Source organism: Diabrotica undecimpunctata, unplaced genomic scaffold (genome assembly GCF_040954645.1).
Source record: "Diabrotica undecimpunctata isolate CICGRU unplaced genomic scaffold, icDiaUnde3 ctg00000775.1, whole genome shotgun sequence".
Classification (NCBI taxonomy): domain Eukaryota; kingdom Metazoa; phylum Arthropoda; class Insecta; order Coleoptera; family Chrysomelidae; genus Diabrotica; species Diabrotica undecimpunctata.
Genome location: NW_027311998.1, coordinates 1 through 23,048, shown reverse-complemented (window position 1 = coordinate 23,048; position 23,048 = coordinate 1). Strand labels below are relative to the sequence as shown.

General features: G+C 32.4%; 1 protein-coding gene across 1 annotated transcript in view; it reads left to right on the top strand.

Moving 5' to 3' along the window:
* LOC140431433 (DNA-binding protein Ets97D-like) overlaps nt 1-22,814 on the top strand; it is a gene marked incomplete at its 3' end in the record, with an annotated part of 60,178 nt that extends 37,364 nt beyond the window's left edge. Inside the window, exons 5-7 of the mRNA XM_072519361.1 lie at nt 7,268-7,467; nt 22,502-22,560; nt 22,616-22,814. Coding sequence (XP_072375462.1) covers nt 7,268-7,467; nt 22,502-22,560; nt 22,616-22,814 — 458 coding nt within the window. The remainder of the gene's footprint in view (nt 1-7,267; nt 7,468-22,501; nt 22,561-22,615) is intronic.
* Nucleotides 22,815-23,048: the final 234 nt, after the last annotated feature.

Genomic DNA, 23,048 nt, shown 5'->3' with positions numbered 1-23,048 from the left:
TTGGAATCAAAAGGCCAATATAAAGATAGAAGAACAAAAGTCCGAAAATATAGATATAAAGAGAGGAGTAAGACAGGGCTGTGTTCTGTCACCATTACTGTTTAACGTGTACAGTGAAGCCATATTCCAGGAAGCGATAGCGGGTCTGGGTGATGGAATCTCTGTAAACGGAAGAATAGTAAATAACATAAGATTCGCTGATGACATCGTTATAATGGCAGACACCCTGGAATCGCTACAAGAATTGGTAAATAGAATTAACGATTATTGCATTAGATACGGACTAAAAATAAATAAGAGAAAAACTAAATTTATGATTGTCTCAAATCGCAACATGGAAATGAAAGATTAATGATAGAGCAAACCCAAATAGAAAAAGTAGAGACATATAAATATCTGGGAAGCTGGGTTGATGACAAAAATGACCAAAGCAGAGAAATCAAAGTCCGAATTGAAACTGCAAGGCAAGTATTTGTGAAAATGAAGACAATGCTTACCAACAGAGACCTTCAGTTGCATCTCAGATTGAGGGCTCTAAGATGTTACATATTTTCTATCTTACTATACGGAATGGAAGCTTGGACATTGAAGAAACAACACATAAGGAAAATAGAAGCGTTCGAAATGTGGTGTTACAGAAGAATATTAAAAATTCAGTGGGTTCAAAGGATTACCAATGCTGAGGTACTACGACGTCTAAATAAGGAGTTAGAAGTTATGAACAGCATAAAAAGAAGAAAACTAGAATATTTGGGTCACATAACCAGAGGAGAAAAATATGAGCTGCTGAGAATTATTATGCAAGGAAGGATCCAAGGAAGAAGAAGCATAGGAAGAAGACGCATCTCCTGGCTGAAAAACCTTAGAGAATGGTTTAACTGTAGTTCACTACAACTTTTCAGAGCAGCAGCCAACAAAGTGACCATAGCCGTTATGATATCCAACCTCCGATAGGAGATGGGACTTTAAGAAGAAGATGGTGTCATTTTTCCTATCCATTTTTCGTAGGCTATGTCGTCCAATAAACATCAATACTAAGAGTGGTGAAAGTAAGCATCTTTGTTGAACTCGTGTAAGTATTTTTCTTGTCACTATCAATTCGCCTTCGGCTTTAACCGTTGCTGTGTGGTTTATAAAAACGTAATACAATTTTTAGATATTTAATATCTGTGTTACGTCTCTCTCAAGAATACTTTATTTCACTGACTCATTTATTTCTTTTGAATCGTTTATTTTTCTGCCAATTTTCTATATATATATTAGTAAGAGTAACTTTTAGGAAACTTTCCAGTACTTGGCTATTAAACATGATAGTCCGATATTCATTACAGTCTTTTTACAGTATCTTTGGAAAGTTGAGAGAAGCCGTCTTTGGGTATCAGCCCTCTATTGAATAGTTAAAAAGATATACGAAAACATCAATGTTTTTTTAGTTAATAAATAATAATAATATTTCTTACAGAAGGTAAAACTTACATAAAACTAAAACATAACATAAAAAAATAAAAAATCTTGCCAATTACAGACCTATCACCTGTCTACCGATATTATACAAAATAATAACATCACTTATTACCCAAAGAAATTGAATTTCACCCAATACAACATCATGACAGAAGAACAGAAAGGCCGTCGCAAGCACAATCAAGGATATACAGAACAACTTATAATAGACCGTACAATATTGAAGTAAACAGAAAAACAGCAAACGAATCTCTACACATGCTGCATTCGACTCTGTCCCACATAGCTGGCTACGACGAGTCATATACAAAATCTCCGATACACTAATACATTTCTTAACACACGTCATGAACTCGTGGAGAATAAAAACACATCTATACACCGAACCTACACAACAAATAGAAACAGAAATACACATAAGCAGGGGAATATTCCTAGGAGATTCGCTGAGTGCGCTATGGTTCTGCGTGTGTCGAAACTCACTTTCACAAACACTTAACAACACAAAACGCAATAAAACACAGAATAAGAATACTACATACCATCAGCCACTTACTCTACATGGACGGTATTAAATTACATGCCTCAGCACATACTCAAATCAAACAACTTCTCAATCTTCCTTAATCAAAATAACAGAAGACTACAGTGTAGACATCAACATGGAGTTTGGGAATAGACCAATGTAAAATGATTAAAATGATAAAAGGCAAATGGGAAGAGAACGAAGAAATAAAGACATGAGTGAGGAGTTCATCACATCACTACAAGAACAAGAAACATACAAATATCTAGGGTATTATCAAAATACAAAACTGCAACATAAAAACATTAAGCAACAAATAACACAAAAATGCAAGACAAGAATCACATATATACTTAAAAGCAAACTTAAGTCTAAACACATAGTAAAAGCAACAAACACATACGCAGTGACTCATTTGGCGATATAAAATGGTCGAATACGGAAACTGAAGAACTGAATAGAACCACTGCCGCAAATCATGCATCCAACGCATGACACTTCCACGCACACAAGGAGAGAGAGGGCTCATACATATTACATAGCTACATAAAAAGCAAATCAACAACTTAGACAATACTTCCACAATAAACAAGGCAGCTCACTACACATAACGAGTCTGACATTAATATAACACCACTTAATCTCAGCCAAGAAGAAGCACCAGAATAACCAGATAACAACAGTGAAGAAGCACACACGACAGATAAAACAACAAAGTGGCGTCAAAACTACATGGTGATATTAGAATATAATACAACAATCACATATTAATAAATTATACTGATTCACAGGATAAACAAAAGGAGAACTACAACCAGAAACAGAAAGAACTACAATAGCAATTCAAGACCAGGTGATAGCAACTAAAAATTTCATGAAACATATCTTGAAAGACCCTAACATGCTAGACGACAAATGCCATCTCCATGATTATTTAGTTCCACATGCTGCTTCAGCTAAGAAACATCCATTGATCCCATAGTTTTGAAGTTGATCATATGTTTGCCAGTGTTCAGTTACACAAAAAATACATAACTAGGAAAATCTTTTACGAATTCCTTTATTCTATTTATGTAATTTCCAATTCATTGCAAAATTTGGTGATTTGTTGTAATGTATGACAATTCAGGTTTTGAATTTTTTTGTGTAACTTTTTTTTTTGAAATACTTTCTTACATTAGTACGAACGACTTATTTCTACACCACTAGGCCAAAAGGATGGATCATAATGAAATATCTCTTTACTAAGAGATTTACGACAAACGCTTTAAATCGATTTTCATCCGTTGTAATCTTTAATTTTCAAACTCCATATTATTTTTAATATTCCTTAAAATCACTTCTTCAGTCCTTTTTACTCTTTTTATCTAGATCCAAATTTTACGCCTCCAGCCGAGAACTTGCATTCTTTATCGATTTTTTTGCCTTAACAATAAGTTTGATTTAAATACTGTCTGTACTTGCCTATAATTTAAATCTTGCCTATGCTAAGGATCATCTTCTATTTAAATCAGCCTTTAGGTTAAGCTTGGCTAGTTCGATTTTATATATATATATATATATATATATATATATATATATATATATATATATATATATATATATATATATATATTCGTCTTAATTTTGTATTTACATTTAAGAGCATTTCCTGGAATTCTTCTGTCTAGAAAAGATTTTCGCCGTCTATCGTCGCTTCTTTATTTGTCCACTCTAAAGTTCAAAGAGCTAAAGCTAGAGCTAAAGTAAATAGCTTGCGTGAGGTAGAATCTCCTTGTCTAACCTCTCTTTGTAGTTTTATCTTTTCTGTTTTTCTTCTGTTTTGTACCATTCCTAGTGATCTAGATTATGAAGAATTAATCTTAGAACACCGGTACACAATAGGCTCGAAGCCCCCGTTGCTTAGTACTGGTAGATTATGGCCGGGTTTGCTCATAGAGGTGAGAAATGCAGTATCGAACAACGATCAAATAAAATAGACAAATATATCAATTAATATCGTAGATAAATATCTTAGCAAATGAAATAGTTAGAGCCATAGCCCCCATCCGCTTCTATAAACCAAGAATTATCCGAGAAGCCATAGAAATTGAAAAAAGGCCAAATTGTCTCAATGAAAGCGATGATGGCATACGGTTAGCTTCGACATATACCCTTCTCATAAAGAAAATATTGTCCGCTCCACCTGCCAATCAAAATCCTACTATCAGAAATGTTCGCGCCATTCCCCACGCTAATCCCCACGCCAACCTCCACCCAAAACACGTTACCATCGATGGTATAAATTAATCGTCCTCTTTTCCCAGTAGCAGTAATGCATTGGCTAGTGATCAGTATAGTAGTGTCTGAGGGCTCGGGAGACTGACACCTCGGAAGCTCTGAAGAAGACATCAAAGAGGATGTCGAATGCTCAACGCAATGATAATCGACGCGGTTCAACCCGGAAGATTGTTGAGTTTAATATTAATCCTTTTAATAGTACTTAGCATATATATATATATATATATATATATATATATATATATATATATATATAAATGCGTGCACGTCATTCAAGATTTAAGACGTCAGAACCCCACAGCGTTGCCAAAACATCATAATAGTTAGTAAGTGAGGAATTTTTAAAATGTCAACTATTTGTCAAACTATTATATTAACAGTAAATACACTTAGTTTTAAGACTACTGCAACACACTAAAATCCATTAGAAAACATTTTAATACAAAATTATAAATTCTAAATTTTAAACTTACCTCTTTTAGGACTTTAATAGTAAAAACGTCCCGTCATTATTTCTTGTTTAAAATAATCTATCTTATACGAAAGCTTGTCAGCTTTCTACAGTCTATTTATTTGTTTTGGCATAGCACAATCACAATACACAACAATAATTAGTTTTTAAAGCTATTAATCTAAATGTAATATGTATTTATAAATACTATTTATTAATATATATTATATTATGATTAAATTGTGCAAGAAATCAAAACATAAACAAAATTCTTACTCTACAAAAGCAGCAACACTTTATACACTTTTGCCACACGCTGAACTGTCAATAAAATTTGAAGTATTCCTGTATCAGTTGCGAACAATTGTTTAGTCTATTTAATTAAAATTATTATTTTGTGAAATATTAGACTTTAAGACTTATTTCATAAAATTTATTTTATTACTAATAACAAATGTTTTTGCTTATTTAATCAATATAATTCTAAAATTCCCAATATAATGATGATTACATTTTTCTAATTATTATCCCATGTTGACGCCTATGAAAGATCGAGCAGATCCGTATGGGTTTTGTATTATTAGCAGTGTTAGGAAAATTTTAACTTTAAGTTGACGTTCTGGAAATTTTAAATATAAGTGACGTCACTTTATATAAATTGTGACGTGCACGCATTTTTATATGAAAAATGCTATATGTATATAATATAGGGGAACATTACTCACAATCTTTAAGCTGGAAATGAATCGGCTGAACGTTGACCTTTTGTACAGTCAATTCCTGGATACACGGGTAGCTCCATATTCAGCTGAAAGGAAACTCGATTGCTAATCATGGCAAAATGTGAGATAGACTTCCACTTCGTAGATTTACTTAGACTAACATTGGGTTGATATTGGATTATACTTGATATTACGTTTGGATCAGTCTCGGAATATATATTGGACCATACTTGGACCGACATTAACTTCGGACTCTAATTAAATGAGAAAATAGCAATGTAAAAATAAGCGAAGAAAAGGAAAAGATAAAAATATGAAGAAATATCCTGACAACATAATTGCTAACGACAGGAACACCTATAGCAAGAACAAGCAGAGGCCGACCGCGAATTAGGTGGTTAGATGGAGTTGAGACCGACTTAGGGATACTAGAGATCAGAAGATGGCAGCCAGAAACCTCACAGAATAGCGACAAATCTTAGAGCAGGCCAGGATCCACAGAGGATTGTCGAGCCAAAGATGATGATGATGATGAAGAAATACAGTTATCAAAATAATAGCTTACCCTTTATCAGGGGTCTGGAGACACAACACTTGTCGAACTTCAACTACACACTTAAACTGCCCAGTGGAAAATAAAAATATTCCTGTTTATAGGTAAAAATATTTAAAGAGGGGTACAGTTATTTTGCGTATGGTCTAAATCAGACGGAAACGTAAGGATTATTCATAACGGGTCTAACAGGTCAAACAAACCGGCAGCATTATATTTGCAAACAAAAAAGTATCCTGACTGGATTAACAGCGTTTATGAAAACAACCACACAAACGGTAATAAAGTTTCAACCGAACCCATCGGTACTTGAAGTACTACATCGGTAACTTTCAAAAGGGAACCTAACGGTTTTCTTATATAGAGGTAAACATTACAGTATTTTTATTGGAATTATTTCGGCCTAAAATAATTTCTTGGTAAGTTCTACAGAAATTAAAATTATGTACGGGTGTTTTTTTAGTTAAATAATGAAAATTAGACAAAATAAAACAATTGTCCTTTTGACACGTTACAAAGTTTTACACGTTTTTACTTGCGATGTTGCATTGTCATATATATTGTAGCGTTTTTAAATAAAACGAGCGGTTCTTTTTTATGTAAATATATTTATTTATAAGTTTACAGTACGATAGTATCTTAATAACTAAACTTAGCTAATATCAGCGCTACTTGTATATACAAGTTATAATTTACTAGAATATTCTGGAATAGTCCACCTCTATTCGCTTGCATTAGCGGCTCGAACTTCATCCCGGTCGACAAATCCAGAAGGTTCTCGAACACAGATCATCGTCGTCTCGAGATGCAACCGTTATATGGGCTACATTGAAATAGGCATGTTCGGTACAATATACTTAATGATTTTTGTATATCGGTCGTCAACTCTATTGTTGCTTAAGGCATTTAGGATTACATTAATTTCTATGTTCATTCTAATACAATTCCGTCTTCACCTGAAGTTTCTTTATGTCACATAGTGTTCATTGCGTTTCTTATTTCTTCTTGGTATATCTGCATGGTATATTTTCGTCTTTACGGTGGTGGTTTTGACTCGTATAATGTTTGGTAGGAGTTCTCAATCATTATGGTTATTTTTTGAATATATGCAATCAATATTCTGTACGATTTACAATTGGTAATTTTTGGTAATTTTTAAACTTTTATCGTCTGTATCTCAGTAAATAAACATTTCTGAAAAAAAAACTGCATTACATACTTAACTGCATACGTTCCCACACTTAATTATGTACATATTCCATTGTTTTTAGGACTGCTCTTCATGTTAGACATTGGGTACAATGGGCTGTACGACAGTTTAATCTGACCAATATAAAATTGAGCGACTGGTTAATGGACGACAAGCAATTGGTTGCTCTTACTATCGAAGACTTTCAAAAAATCGTTCCAAGCGATCCTGGAGACATCTTCTGGACGCATATTGAATTGTTAAGAAAAATGAAGCTTGTAGGTAAGTTTTTGTGATGTTTTATATATTTCCGTGTGTTCATCTGATGTGTATCTTATCTCTAGATTAGTAATGTCATTATGCCCAGTAAGAATTATTAAAAAGTGGTTTCTCTACATCCATAGACATCGAATCGGTGGATGTATCTTATAAAGTTATTAGATACTTTAATTTTAATTTTTAAAGGTTAAACAATTAAGGTGCAAATAACAAAATTTAAAATAAAGGGTAACTTTGACTGTCTACTAAAGCCAAAAATGGAGAAAAACAAAAATACTGAAATTTGAAAAACAGCAAGGAAAATTGTTTGTCGTGAGATACAAAAAAAATTTAGGGGAACGAAATTTGTATAAGCTGACATTTATGACTTGAATTTTGACAATCGTTGCGAATCGATTTTTTATTGACAAATATTCTTTTAATTGTTTACTTCTCATTTAATGTCTGTATTCTGTTATTTTTGATGCAGTTTTTAATTTAAACCTGCTTAGAATAAATATATAATGGCTGGAAATGAATTGATCGAGAGTAGTAAATTGAAGAACCGCTATTTTATGAAGCTATCCGTAACAACGCTATCTTGTGGCTCTAGTTCGACGCCAACTTGTGGCGCTAGTTCCGTGACGCTTGCCTCAGCATTTTACTATAGAGAAAAAATTAATACAACGCCAGTATAGAAGCTTCGCTTCAAAAACCTAAAAATTTCAGGGCATTTTCGTCGAGAAATTATGAGTGAGTCCGTTTTTCGTGCCGGTGAGTGTATATATGTAAATAAAACTATGTTTGCATGGATTGGAGTCAATAAAAAGGTGCTTTTAGAGAACAATTTTTTATTAATCGAGCTTTAAATTGTGATTACAATAATTATTTTCAAGAGATAAATCTGATGAGGTGGAACGAATAATTGTAAAAAAGTAGTAACTTACCAAATAAAATAAATTAGAATAACAACCAATACAAAAGTACAAGTAACCCTTATTATCATGAATGCCAACTTCGGGAGAAAGTTAGTTTGTAGTTTAATTATTTTTTGACAATTATATTGCCAACATGAAATTTTTTTAAAATTTTTTTTTTAATACGAAAATAAATGTATTTATTATTCACACATACCCTAAAACATGTAACGAGTATATGGAAAATAAAAATACAAATTTGATGTTTTGGTGGAATTCTGAATGAATTATAAAGAAATAATGTAATTATAAATTTTACTTAGATTGAGAATTTCTGATCTTTTGTTTAAATTATCACTCTTGCTAATACACACCATTTCTAAAAAGGTCCTTTTGAATTTATTACCTTAAGTATAGGTGAGAAACACCTATTTAAAAAGAGAGAGGTATATTAGGTCAGCCCATTATATCGTCGAAATAGCATTAGTGGAACTAAGAAAAGAGGAGAAGTTCAACGTTGCCAAACTTATTGGTTTTATTTGACCTGTTGTCTTTTTAGCCTTTTAACAACGTTCTAAGATAATCAAATTTGGGCGAATTGATTTAAATGACAGCTTACTGTTTTTTATTTTAAATTTGCCACAATTTTTCTTTACAATAAGTTTAATTTAACATTTTGATTTCCACTTCGGAAATCGTTTTATGTAAATAAAATTTATTAATGTTTCGTATTTTAAGTACGATTTCCGAATTAAAAATCTAAACATCAAAATAAGCTTATTTTAAAGTCACATTGTGCCTTATTTCCAATAAAAATAATAAAATGCATATAACTCCACAATAAATAAACCTTCATACGAAATTATTTGGCAACGTCTCATGTCGCGTAGTCAAAGCACCGAATCAAAGTAGGAACACAGGTAACGAACGAGTAGAGGTGGGCATTCTTTTTTTTTCGAATCCTGAGAAAACTAATAAATATTTTTGAAAAATTTAAACGCAGAATGAAAGAATACATTATTACCGAGGGCCGAAAGTCTCTGAAAACTTCTATAATTTTTATTTTAATAAGTTACAGGGGCGAAAAAAGAGAAAATTTAGTGTGATTTTGAATTTTAAGTATCTCATTCAAAAAAACTTTTTGTTTATTTCGGCCCTCGGCAATAATGTCACCTTTCATTCTGCGTTTAAATTTTTCAAAAATATTTGTTAGTTTTCTTAGGATTCGAAAAAAATGAATACATTTAAAAAGCATTGGCCTGAAATTTTGCGCCTACGCTCTCAACGCGACTAAACCGATTTTCGTAAACAATAACTATGATTGTTTAACAGCAGTTTCAAGTAAGAGAGTACCTACATAAACAAACGTAATGGCTATTATCGTTTATGTGTTTATTTATTGAAGTGAAAGAAACTAATGAAGGATATATTTATTATAACTTGAAAAATAAACTAAACAATACAAATAGTAAATCGTACTTACATTTACATTACATGTTATTATTAAATCGCGCATCGTCTAAATTGACATTTAAAAACGTAAGTTTTTCTACTTTATTTCTTGTTAACCGTGTTCTTCTTTTATTTAAAATTAAACCAGATTTTGAACATGTGTTCACATTTACAATACTTTTTGCTAAACCCGATATTAGTAATTGTACTACGTCGGAAACTATAGATGTAAGGTTACCGTTTGCTAAAATTTTATTGCAAGATTCTTGAAGGCAGCGTACCATAACAATCACTGAACTACCCTTCAAGTATTGTTTGCCACTCATTGTACTTGTTATTTCTTTAAAAGGCCGTAAAATTTGGGAAAATTGAGAACAAATAATCCAGTCTTCATTATTTAGATTTGGTCCAAGTCTAAGTCTGTATTAACTAATACAAAAGTGGAACGGATTGCCTCTTCTAACTCGGTCATTCTTTTTAACATGTAATAGGTGAAGTTCTACCTAGTTTCCACGTCTTGGATTGGCCGTTTGGGAACTTTGTTATGTTGTAATTGATACTTTAAAAGCCTTTCTAAAGATAAGGTACTTTTTTTGAAATGTGTTTTTTTAGAAACTGAAATTTGAAATTAGTGAAATAATTTCACTAATTTCAAAAGCGATCTTTTCTGAATTATGGTTTCCAGAAAAATGGCAGCAGCCTAATAAAATCGTTTTAAATTCTAAATTTTCGGTTAAATATTGTCCTGTTAATGCGATGTAACTCTCAGTTACTCCATATGTCCAAAGGTCAGTAGTAATACAGATATTTTCTACTTCTTTAACAACTTGTGATCTAATAATTTGCTTAGTTTTGGTATAACATTCCTGAAGTAATAAGACTGACGTAATGAATAAGCTTTTCTTGTTGGTGGTTTATATCCAGGAATCCACCCTGCAAACTTTTTAAAAGCTCGTTCTTCAACTATGGAAAACGGATGAAACGAGTCTTTGCATAGGTTTATTAAATCCATATCTATTTGTTTCTTTTGTTCTAAACTAATATTTTTATTAATGGAAGTATCCATCACCTTTTGACGCTTGGGTGGCGGTGGAAGTATGTCAGTACTTGTAGTAGAAGTAGTCGAAACGGACAGAAATGCGTCAGGAGAAGTTTCAATCATTGCAATATTCAGAAAGTGGACCATAAAAGCTGCATCTTCTACAAATGCGCATTTTTTGAAAATAAAATTATTATTCTTATACTAGGTCAATAATTTTGACTAAGAAAAATAATTCATAATTGAATATTTACAATAAATAAATCCTTTGACGAACTATCAATAAAGATTTGAAATCGAAAATGCAGATCAATCGTAAATCGAAACTCATTCATTAATCAGAATACCTAGTTATAAAAAACAAAAGAAAGAGTTAAGAAGCTGGTTACTTCTATAAAAAAAGAAAAAGAAGATTGTACTAGTGAAAATCAACCAGTACAAGAAAAAGAAACTGATAAAGATGACTTAAGTCCATGGTGTATTTTTGATGAATTTATTAGACATGACTCATCTAAACATACACCTGTATCTAGAGATATAAAAGAAGTCGACATGTATTTGTCTGATGATACTAACCACAAAAAATTTCGAACGGTGATTGGAACTGTCCATTACAGTGGTGGAAAAACCATCGCCATGTATATCCTAACTTAACCACTATATTCATAAAATATTGTAGTATTGTAACAAAATCTGTTCATTGTGAACACTTGTTCAAAATCTGGTTTAATTTTAAACAAAAGAAAAAACAACAAGAAAAGTGAAAAAACGTATGTTTTTAAATGTCAATTTAGACGATTCGCGATTTAATAATGTGTCATGTAAATGTAAGTACTATTTGTATTGTTTAATTTATTTTTTAAGTTATAATAAATATATCCTTCGTTAGTTTCTTTCAATGTAATAGCCAATATGTTTTTTGTGTACTCGCTTATTTGAAACTACTGATAAATAATCAACTAGTTACAGTTTACGAAAAACGGTTCCGATAAAAATGTCAACGACCCACCTCTAGTTTCTTAGGATCGGAACCAGAGATATGTAAAATATCTCTGATCGGAACTAATCGAAGCTAATCGGAACTAATCGTCTCACTACTGAGCAATGGGCAGCAATAAGAAATATGGAGGGGAGACCAAGGGGAAATATGATTGTTATCTTTGTCTGTTCGCTGAAAATATGATTTTATATCTGCGTTAGATATCCTCTTAAATTGTACCATACCGACCATAAACTTTTACCTACACTGTATATATATATATATATATATATATATATATATATATATATATATATATATATATATATATATTGTTATGATTGTTTATTTTGAGTTCAAACTTAGTTTATTGAGCCAATAAAAAAGAATTATAACTTATTTGTTATCAAAAGTAAAATAATCCTTATATTACCTGTGTTCGATGGATTCAAAAGATTTTCTAGTTGTCTTTTATCGGGTGAGAGAAGAAAAGGATAATAATACAAATATATTATATTACAAAGATTTACGTTTCTTTATTTTATATGAACGAATAAAACAATTATTAAATTCTGTCGTTATCTTATCAATCAGCATACAAGAAAATAAATCAAATTATTATGATAATAAGATAAGAAAGCTACATACATTTATATTACGTAAAAAAACCAATTTTACTTAAAATTTTCTTTACTTGAAAAAAGAAACCACAATACTTTAAACTTTTGATTAGCCTAACAAAACCTCAGTTCTTAAATTTTAATGATAATGACCATGATGTCCAAACGATCCTTCACAGATATAAAATTCAATTGTACAAACACTTACAGTTTATTTTCTTCTTGAGTTGTATGTTGGAACATACCCAGAAAAGTCCAGTCTCCTCAAAGATGTGATCTCCCCTCTTTGGCGCCTCGGCTCCTTCTTTACGTCTCTGCAAACCTCCTTCAGACTACACAAAAAAAACACCTGATTCACTTCTCCAAAACTCCGCTACTTATTTATGACACCAGGACCTCCTTTTGTCAACTTGATGCCGTAAGAATACTTTCACATATACTTTATAAAATGCCCACGGTAGATACAAGGACCTCTTTTAATCTACTTGTTATCTCCTTCTTCAAACTATTCACTTCTTTTCGTTACGCCGGTATCCAAACTCACGAACCACACCCTCTCTTGAGACACACGACTGTTTCCTTTAGATGACCAAAATATGACTAACTTCTCCTGTCTCATCATCAACTCCCAAATTCCCATTTAAAAACGACCGTCCAATCAAAAAGCTTAAATTGTTTTTACTATGATATTGGAAAAGCCTAATTTCGGTTTCAGAGAAAACTAAATAGCTTACTTTAAAATTGGTTTTTTTCAATACATCATTTATACATATTTCAAAAGATTAGAATATGGTCATTTAATACTCGACTCTACAAACAATGAAGAGATTAACTTACAGGTAAAATGTCTTCTAATTCTAAACAAAGGTTTTTTTGATAATTTTGTTTGCAACGGAAACAGGTCGTTTGCCAAACAAATTTCTATTCTTATCTACACTAAATCTTATCTTAAATTAATATATACATTTTTGTTTATAATGATTTCTTAAAATTTTATTTCGATGGATTTTTTTTATTTATTTTTCTTTGGTTGGAAAAGAAAAAGTATGACAAATCCCCGCCTTTGCATATGATAAAAATTACTGAATTATGCAGGGATTTTTCTCTATGCAAAAACAATACCAGCATTTTATTCATAATATTTGTATACATCGTTGATATTATAAATTCCCCTAATCTTGTCTGATTCTATGTGCTTCAACTCATAACTATTTATCCCATTCTCATTGTTTACTATGTACGGACCCTCAAAAACAGGCATTAACTTTCCGCACACGTTGCTAGGTATGTTGGACACGCGCAATGCTCTCACCATAACCTTCTCACCTTTTTTGAAAGTAACTGGTCTTCTTTTTCTATTTTGGTCTTGCCTCTGGACATATTTTTCGTTTGCTCTCCGCAATCTTCTCTGCACATTTTCCATTATCTGTGTGTATTCCTTTTGTTCTCTATCTTCCCATGGTCTTAGTGGCATTATACCCTTCATTATATATTCTGGGGTCTCTTTCGTTACAGTGCTCGGGATGGTATTTAGATACGTTTCTACTTCGGCGACTTTCCTATCCCATCGTCGATGTTGACCCTCTGTTGTAATCCGTAGAAACTTCGTCACTTCCTGTATAAAACGTTCCGAAGGATTACTCTGTGGATGTCTGATGCTAACAAAATTTGTCTCTATTCCCCGTTCTCGAAGTTGTCCCTTGAAACGATCATTTCTAAAATATGTTGCATTGTCTAGAAGAATCCTTCTTGGTGTTCCTACGGTGGCTATAAAATTGTCGATTTTTCTCATTATTTCTTCCCCTTTCGTGGTACGGCAACTGTATAATTTTACATATTTGAAAAACACATCTACCATGACTAAAACATGTTTATTCCTCTTCGTCGTCATAATTAGATCGCTTAACATATCTATTGCTACAATATCTAATTTGTTCCGGGATATAATATTTTTTGTAACGTTTTCATTTTTGAAATTTCTAATTTTATATTTTTGACAGATCTGGCACTTTTGTGTAATTTCTTTTGCGATGCGGTAATCTTGTCGGCAAATATAATTTTCTCGAAAAACCAGCCAGACTTTTCTGCTACCGATATGTCCATTGTCTTCGTGTAATTTCTGTATGATCCTTTCTGCCAATGTCTGTGTTATCACGTATAGTTCCTTTCCATCAATTCGTTTGAAAAATATACGGTTTTCCCTCTCCGCTCTTCTTTTTTCTCTTTCTTCCAGGTCTTCTTGATTTGTTCTAATTTCGTTTAACGAAAATACCCCTTCCTCTTGTGTCAAAATGTTCAGTCCTACATGAAAAGCCATTGCTTCCTTTTTCCCCGAGTCTTCATCCCTTGTGAGAGCGTCGGCTATAATGTTGTCTTTTCCTTTTATATATCGAAACTCAAAGTCATACTCCTGTAGTAACAAAATGCCTCTATGTATACGATTGTTAACCAGACGATTTTTCATTATATGTACCAAAGCTGCATGATCAGTTTCGATTGTGAATTTTGCTCCCAACAGATAAAATCTTAACTTATTTACACAGAAAAGTACGCTAGCAAACTCTAGTTCAGTCACACTGTATTTTCTTTCGTGTGTTTTTGTCACCCGGGAAATAAAACAAATCGGCACTTCTTGATTGTTTTGTATTTGCGACAAAACTCCCGCAAATTTTTGTATGGATGCATCAGTTCGTAGGATGAAAGGCAAATTGTACATGGGATGATATATTTTCGTTCCTTTCGAGAATTCCTCTTTTAAAATTTGAAAAGCTTTCTCTTGTTCTTCTTTCCAATTCCATTTAACACCCTTCTTCAATAATTTGATCAGAGGAATTTCCTTCTGGCTTAAATCAGGAATTAGTTTTTTAAAATAGTTGATCGTCCCGAGAAAACCTCTCAATGTTTTTAAATTCGTTGGTCTTGGGTATTCATCTGTAAATACAAGAGAACTGATGAGAGACGAAAATCTGAAGAAGAGTTATGCAAATCAAATTAATGAAAGAATGCGAATAATAGAACAAAATGATGATATCGAAGAGATGGTCAATGATATTAAAGGAACAATTCTGGCAGTAAACAGGGAAGTTAAAACACAGATCAGGAAGAGAAAGCATAACGAATGGATGACGGACGAAATTATGGATCTAATGGAAAAGCGAAGGCAACATAAACAACAACGTAATCAAGACAAATACAAACAGAAATTCACAAAGAAATTCGCCAGAAAATTAAGAAAGCAAAAGAACGTTGGATGGTGGAAAGGTGCAACGAAATAGAACAATTGCAGGAAAAAGGAGATAGTTTTGGACTACATAAGAAGATCAAAGAAATATCGAATATACACAAAAGCCACCACAGAACAAGAATACGGAACGACAGAAACGAATACATAGAGTCAGAAGAGGAGATAGCAATGGCGTGGAAAGAATACGCAGAAAGACTTTTTAATGACGAAAGACCAACACAACCAACGCGCAAACTTCCTTCCGAAAACTTATCAGGGCCATCAATAATGCGAAGTGAAATAGAATATGCAGTTAGAACCACAAAGATGCATAAAGCAACAGGTCCAGATGAAATTAATATAGAAGCAATAAAACTACTAGACGAGGAGAATATCGAAATCTTGGTAAAGCTGTTCAATAGAATTTATGATACTGGTTACATTCCGCGAGAATGGCTGCAGTCATCCTTTGTGATAATCCCAAAAACAGCTAATGCCACAAAATGCAATGAACACCGCTTAATCAGTTTAATGAGTCACTTGCTGAAACTCTTCCTTAGGATATTACACTCAAGAATGTATAAGGTACTAGAAGAACTTAGCGGGTCAACACAATTCGGTTTTAAGGGAGGACTAGGAACAAGAGAGGCAATTTTATGTTTGAACACTTTAATACAAAACTGTTTAGATCAACGAAAAGATGTCTACCTCACCTTCATCGACTACGAGAAGGCATTTGACAATGTTAAACATGATATCATGATGGAACTACTACATAGGGCCAACATTGACCAGAAGGAGATCAGAATTATTCAGAATCTATACTGGAACCAAATGGCAAAGGTGAGGATTGATCAAGACCAATATACGGATGAATTTGAAATCCGGAAAGGTGTCCGCCAAGGCTGCATACTCTCTCCGATGCTTTTTAATTTATATGTTGAAAATATATTTGCGGAAGCATTAGAAGACACGGAATTAGGCATTAAGGTGAACGGCATACCAATTAGCAACCTACGCTATGCGGACGACACAGTGATTATAACTGATAAATTGGAAGATCAGCAGTTATTACTTGATAGGGTGAATAGCATAGGTAAAAAATATGGCCTCAAAATCAACATTTTGAAAACGAAATATATGGTCATTAGCAGAAACCCTCCAGAAAACCCGATAATATGCATAGGTGACGATCGCATAAAACGCGTGAAAACTTTTAAATACCTTGGCACCACAATCAATGACCAATCGGATCCACAACAAGAGATAAAAACCCGAATACAAATGGCAAGACAAGCTTTTGTGAAATTCAGACCGCTTTTATGTAATCAAAACCTACATTTCGAAATACGCTACAGAATGGTCAAGTGCTACATATGGTCCATCTTGCTTTATGGCATGGAAACGTGGACTCTGAAAAAAACATCTATCAACAAACTTGAAGCATTTGAAATGTGGTCATTAAGAAGAATGATGCGCATACCTTGGGTGGATAGAGTTCGAAACGATGACGTCCTTAAGAGAGCCGGCGTGGAAAGAGAACTCTTTAAATTAATTAAAAAACGCAAGATTGGTTACCTTGGGCACATATTGAGAGGAGTAAAATATGAAATACCTCAGTTAATCCTACAAGGGAAGATCGAAGGTAGGAGAGGAGCCGGCCGCAAACAATTATCCTGGTTAAGAAATATTAAAGAATGGACAGGAATACACAATACAGGCGAACTGTGTCACGCCGCCAAGAACAGAATTCTAGTAATGAGATAGTCGCCTACGCACTTTGGTGTATGGCATGTTAAGAAGAAGAAGGGTATTCATCTATGAGTTTTACCCGGTCCTCGGCTAAACTAACTGTTTGTGTGTCCAATTTAAATCCCAAATATATCACTTCTTTTTGAAAAAATTAACATTTTTCAATATTCAGTTTTAATCCGGCCTTGTCCAATTCTCCCAAAATAATCTTTATGTGTTCCAAATGACTTGATGTATCTGGTGAATAAATGAGTAAGTCGTCGATGTAGTGCACTATGAAATCTTCATATTTATTTAATATTGTATGGAGAGCTCTTACCAATGCTGCACACGCACTTTGTAATCCAAACGGTACTACTTTAAATCGGTATACAATACCATCGATTGAGAAAGCGGTGTAATTTCTACATCTTTCTGCTAACGGTATTAACCAAAAACTATGTTTCAAATCAATTTTAGAAAACATGTGTGTTCCCGTAATTCTCCCAAAAATAGCTTCGATGTTGAGGGGTGATTCATATTGAGATACCGTGTGTTGATTTATATTCCGGGCATCCAAACAGAGCCTCAATTCTCCACTGCTTTTTTTCACAATCACGATTGGGTTGATGTACGGCGAGTCACATCTCTCTATGATTTGATCTTCTAACATTTTTTTTATTTCTCCTTTCACCTCCTGTCGGTATTTATATGGGATAGGATAAGTTTTCGATCGAAAATTTCCTAAGTCTTTAACCTCAAATGAATGTTCATACTCTTTGGCTACTCTGTTTTCTTCATTTATTAAATCTTCATACTTTCTCAATATTACACGCAATTCCTTTTCCTTTTCTTCTCCACATATCAATTTTCTTTCTTTTTCCTCAATTTCTTTACACATATTTATTTTGTATTCTGCCTCCTCCATTTCGCATACTTCTTCAAATACCACTGTTTCAATTGTACCTTTTTCGTCTTCTTTTGTTAATCTTTCTTCCTATTCTTCTTCTGGGCTCATCTCTTCTTTTGAGGAAACCCACTTTTCACTTTCTTTTGCCAATCTCCTCTTTCTTCTCTGTCCTTGTTTCATTGTCAAATTCATTTCCACCGTTTGTTCTTTGTCTAAATCAATTTTTTGTTTCTCATTTTCCTTTTCCTTTTTCTTACTGTCCTGTTCTTCTTCTTTTTCATCTTTGATTTTCATCGTGTTATTTTTGAAATCTATCACCACATGTTTTTCTGCCAATTCATCCACTCCTACGATCATATCATGCAACATGTTTGGCATCACAACACATTGTAGTGCATAAAATTTCTTATCCAATCGTACTTTTATTCGTATTCCTTCATTTATCGTTGCCAAAATCCGTTTATTTGCGCCCACTAAATTTACCTTGGGAATTTTGTAAATCAAATTCGTTAAATTAACTTCCTCTATTAGTTTTCTGTTGATCAGTGTAATTTCCGATCCAGTATCAATCATAATTTTAATCGGTGTCTCGTTGATAAAACCATTTACAAATTTCAGATTTGCTCCACTTATTTTGTCTTTATTTTCTGCCAATTTAATAAATTCCTTCGGGTGACAAAAAATTCCTGTTTGTTTCTTTGTCTTTAGTGAGCGCCTTCGTGAAAAGACGCGTGCTGTTCTTGTTCGCTTCTACTTCTGTCGCTTTGTCTCTCATCCTCATATTCCTCTATGTGTGTGTTGTTGACCGCTCTTCTATTTTCTCTTGGTCTCTCGGACCCGTATCGGTTTCCGCGATTTTCCGGTTCATTCGTTCTATTATTATTTCGGTTTTCCTGATATGTGCGATTGTTGTTTCTATTCTGGTTCTCTCGATATCTGTTTTCGTTCCATTGCCGATTTCTTTGTTCATAATTTACTCTTCCGTTGTCTCTACTTTCGTTTTCCCTCCTCGGGACAAATTCTCTTCTTGTGTACTCTCTCCTAAAGTTTTGTCCTCTATCTCTATAGTCTTGATTTTCTCGTTGTCTATAATTTTCTTGCGTTCTCCTCGTTTTTCTTTCTCTTAATTTTGCTTCTCGTATTTGTAAGAATTGGCATAAACTGTCAATATCTTTGTAGTTTTGTAGAGTTATGTGATCTTCTAAGGTATCTTCAAAATGTCTGGCTATTAGTTCCACTAGCTGTTCGGACGAATAGTTGTAATGTAAGTGTCTTGCATTTTTGTATAGTTGTAAGGCATATGTTTTTTCTGATATACCTATACTATCCTGGTATCTCCCATTTTGTAATTCCTTGTTTATCTCTATCTGTTGTATTTTCCCCCAGAAATAATTCAGAAATTTTTGTTCAAATGTTTGCCAATTTTGCAATTCTTCTTCTTTGCTATCAAACCATAAACTTGCCTCATCTTTAAGATGGTTCCTTATCGTTTCCTTTGCTGTTTCGAAATTACCGATATGTCGTACTTTCTTTTTTAAATTGTTGATGAAAATTACTGGGTGTAATTTTTTTACGTCCCCGCCAAACTGTATTTTTACCTCGCTTGTTCCATGGACGATAACTTCTTTTCTCTCTGCTCCTCTTAGTTCAATTTCTGCAATATGTTTTTCATTTTGCTTTAATCTCCTTTCTACTTCTTTCCTGTCTTCTTGTAGCGCCATTTCAAATTTTTCTTCTAACTGATCTAATTCCTTTTTCTGGCCAATCTTGATTTCCTTCATCTTATTTTCTACTTTCTTTTCTTGTTCTCCCATTTTCTTTTTTATTTCATTAATCTCTTCTATTTGTTGTATCAGTTCTTTCTTTATTCCCTCAACACATCCTTTAATTTCCTGTTCATAGTTTTCCAAACGCTGCTCTATATTGCTCATTGTTTGTTTTGTTTCTTGTTGGTTTCTATCCATTTTTAGTGATGTTTCTTGTTGGTTTCTATCAATTTTCTTTGATGTTTCAATTTGGATTTTCTCTATTGTTTGTGTTTGTATTTGCATCATTGCTAATAATTTTTCCAGCATCCCTGTTTCTTTTCTTTCTATCTTATCCTCTTTCCTTTCTTGCGTTTTGCTTTGACTCCTTGTGGTCGACATGTTCGTTAGAATATTTATCCCCGCCAAATATGAAGCTTTGAAATTTGTGCAATAATATCACCGCCAAATATGAAATTCGAGTAATGTTGCAAAGATGAAAACTTTTTCTCTTATCCCAAATGCAATAAATTTAAATAAATGCAATAAAATTTTAAAACTTTTGTCAGTTGTAAAAATCAATCAAATATCATAAATTATATCATGTAAAAATTTGTACCTAGAGAAATTTGAAATGTAATGTCATAAAAGCAAATATTATAAACTTTAACCATCGGTAAATAAATTTTCAATCAATCTGCTTTCTTTCTCTATCCGTTTAAATTTTAACTAGAAATACTTTCTACGCCTTACACGTTGGGGGCCATTTGTTATGATTGTTTATTTTGAGTTCAAACTTAGTTTATTGAGCCAATAAAAAAGAATTATAACTTATTTGTTATCAAAAGTAAAATAATCCTTATATTACCTGTGTTCGATGGATTCAAAAGATTTTCTAGTTGTCTTTTATCGGGTGAGAGAAGAAAAGGATAATAATACAAATATATTATATTACAAAGATTTACGTTTCTTTATTTTATATGAACGAATAAAACAATTATTAAATTCTGTCGTTATCTTTTTAATCAGCATACAAGAAAATAAATCAAAATATTATGATAATAAGATTAGAAAGCTACATACATTTATATTACGTGAAAAAACCAATTTTACTTAAAATTTTCTTTACTTGAAAAAAGAAACCACAATACTTTAAACTTTTGATTAGCCTAACAAAACCTCAGTTCTTAAATTTTAATGATAATGACCATGATGTCCAAACGATCCTTCACAGATATAAAATTCAATTGTACAAACACTTACAGTTTATTTTCTTCTTGAGTTGTATGTTGGAACATACCCAGAAAAGTCCAGTCTCCTCAAAGATGTGATCTCCCCTCTTTGGCACCTCGGCTCCTTCTTTACGTCTCTGCAAACCTCCTTCAGACTACACAAAAAAAACACCTGATTCACTTCTCCAAAACTCCGCTACTTATTTATGACACCAGGACCTCCTTTTGTCAACTTGATGCCGTAAGAATACTTTCACATATACTTTATAAAATGCCCACGGTAGATACAAGGACCTCTTTTAATCTACTTGTTATCTCCTTCTTCAAACTATTCACTTCTTTTCGTTACGCCGGTATCCAAACTCACGAAGCACACCCTCTCTTGAGACACACGACTGTTTCCTTTCGATGACCAAAATATGACTAACTTCTCCTGTCTCATCATCGACTCCCAAATTCCCATTTAAAAACGACCGTCCAATCAAAAAGCTTAAATTGTGTTTACTATGATATTGGAAAAGCCTAATTTCGGTTTCAGAGAAAACTAAATAGCTTACTTTAAAATTGGTTTTTTTCAATACATCATTTATACATATTTCAAAAGATTAGAATATGGTCATTTAATACTCGACTCTACAAACAATGAAGAGATTAACTTACAGGTAAAATGTCTTCTAATTCTAAACAAAGGTTTTTTTGATAATTTTGTTTGCAACGGAAACACAAATTTCTATTCTTATCTACACTAAATTTTATCTTAAATTAATATATACATTTTTGTTTATAATGATTTCTTAAAATTTTATTTCGATGGATTTTTTTTATTTATTTTTCTTTGGTTGGAAAAGAAAAAGTATGACAATATATATATATATATATATATATATATATATATATATATATATATATATATATATATATATATATATATATATATATATATATATATTGTTTATATATATATATATATATATATATATATATATATATATATATATATATATATATATATATATATATTCAGTCGTGTATAATGCACCAGTAGATACTATGAAAATCATTTTGATAATACTCATTGTCAAAAAAGGGATGACTGCATAAAAATCCAATATGCGAGGTGTTTCTTTAGTTATTTACAATTTATAGTATATAAATATAATTATTCCATTGATTTTTTGTTGCTTTATTGAAATCACATCTGGTTTTTTAGCAACAAAAAAGGAAGATCCGCCAAAAAGAATCCTTCCGAAAATCGTAAAAGTAAATAAGGTATTGATTACAAATAATTTCATTTAGAATATTTTTTAATTAACTTATGTTTTAGACTGGAAGAAAAGATTTGAAAATTCTGAATTACTCGACAAACATTAGGTACTTTGATCCAACAATAACTTTAAATAATAAAAATAGTAGTAATGGTCAAATACAACTGTGGCAATTTCTTCTGGAATTACTGACTGATAGGCAGCATAAGAATGTTATACAATGGATAGGTTTGTATATGTTTCTATTTATATTTTTTTGTACAATTTACTTAGCTCAGTGTCTGTTGTTTTTTTTTCCTTTACTTTATTTTCGTTTTCCTTCTAGAAATTTTCCTTATTCTCGCCGTTCTTCCCCTTTCTTCTGTCTCCTCCACTACCTAATATTTTCCAAATAATTAATTCCCATTCTTCTTTATCTGCTTACACTGGTTTTTCTTCTTTCCTCCTTCTACATCCCCTGAGCCTTCTTCTCCCCATACTTATCGTTTTTGT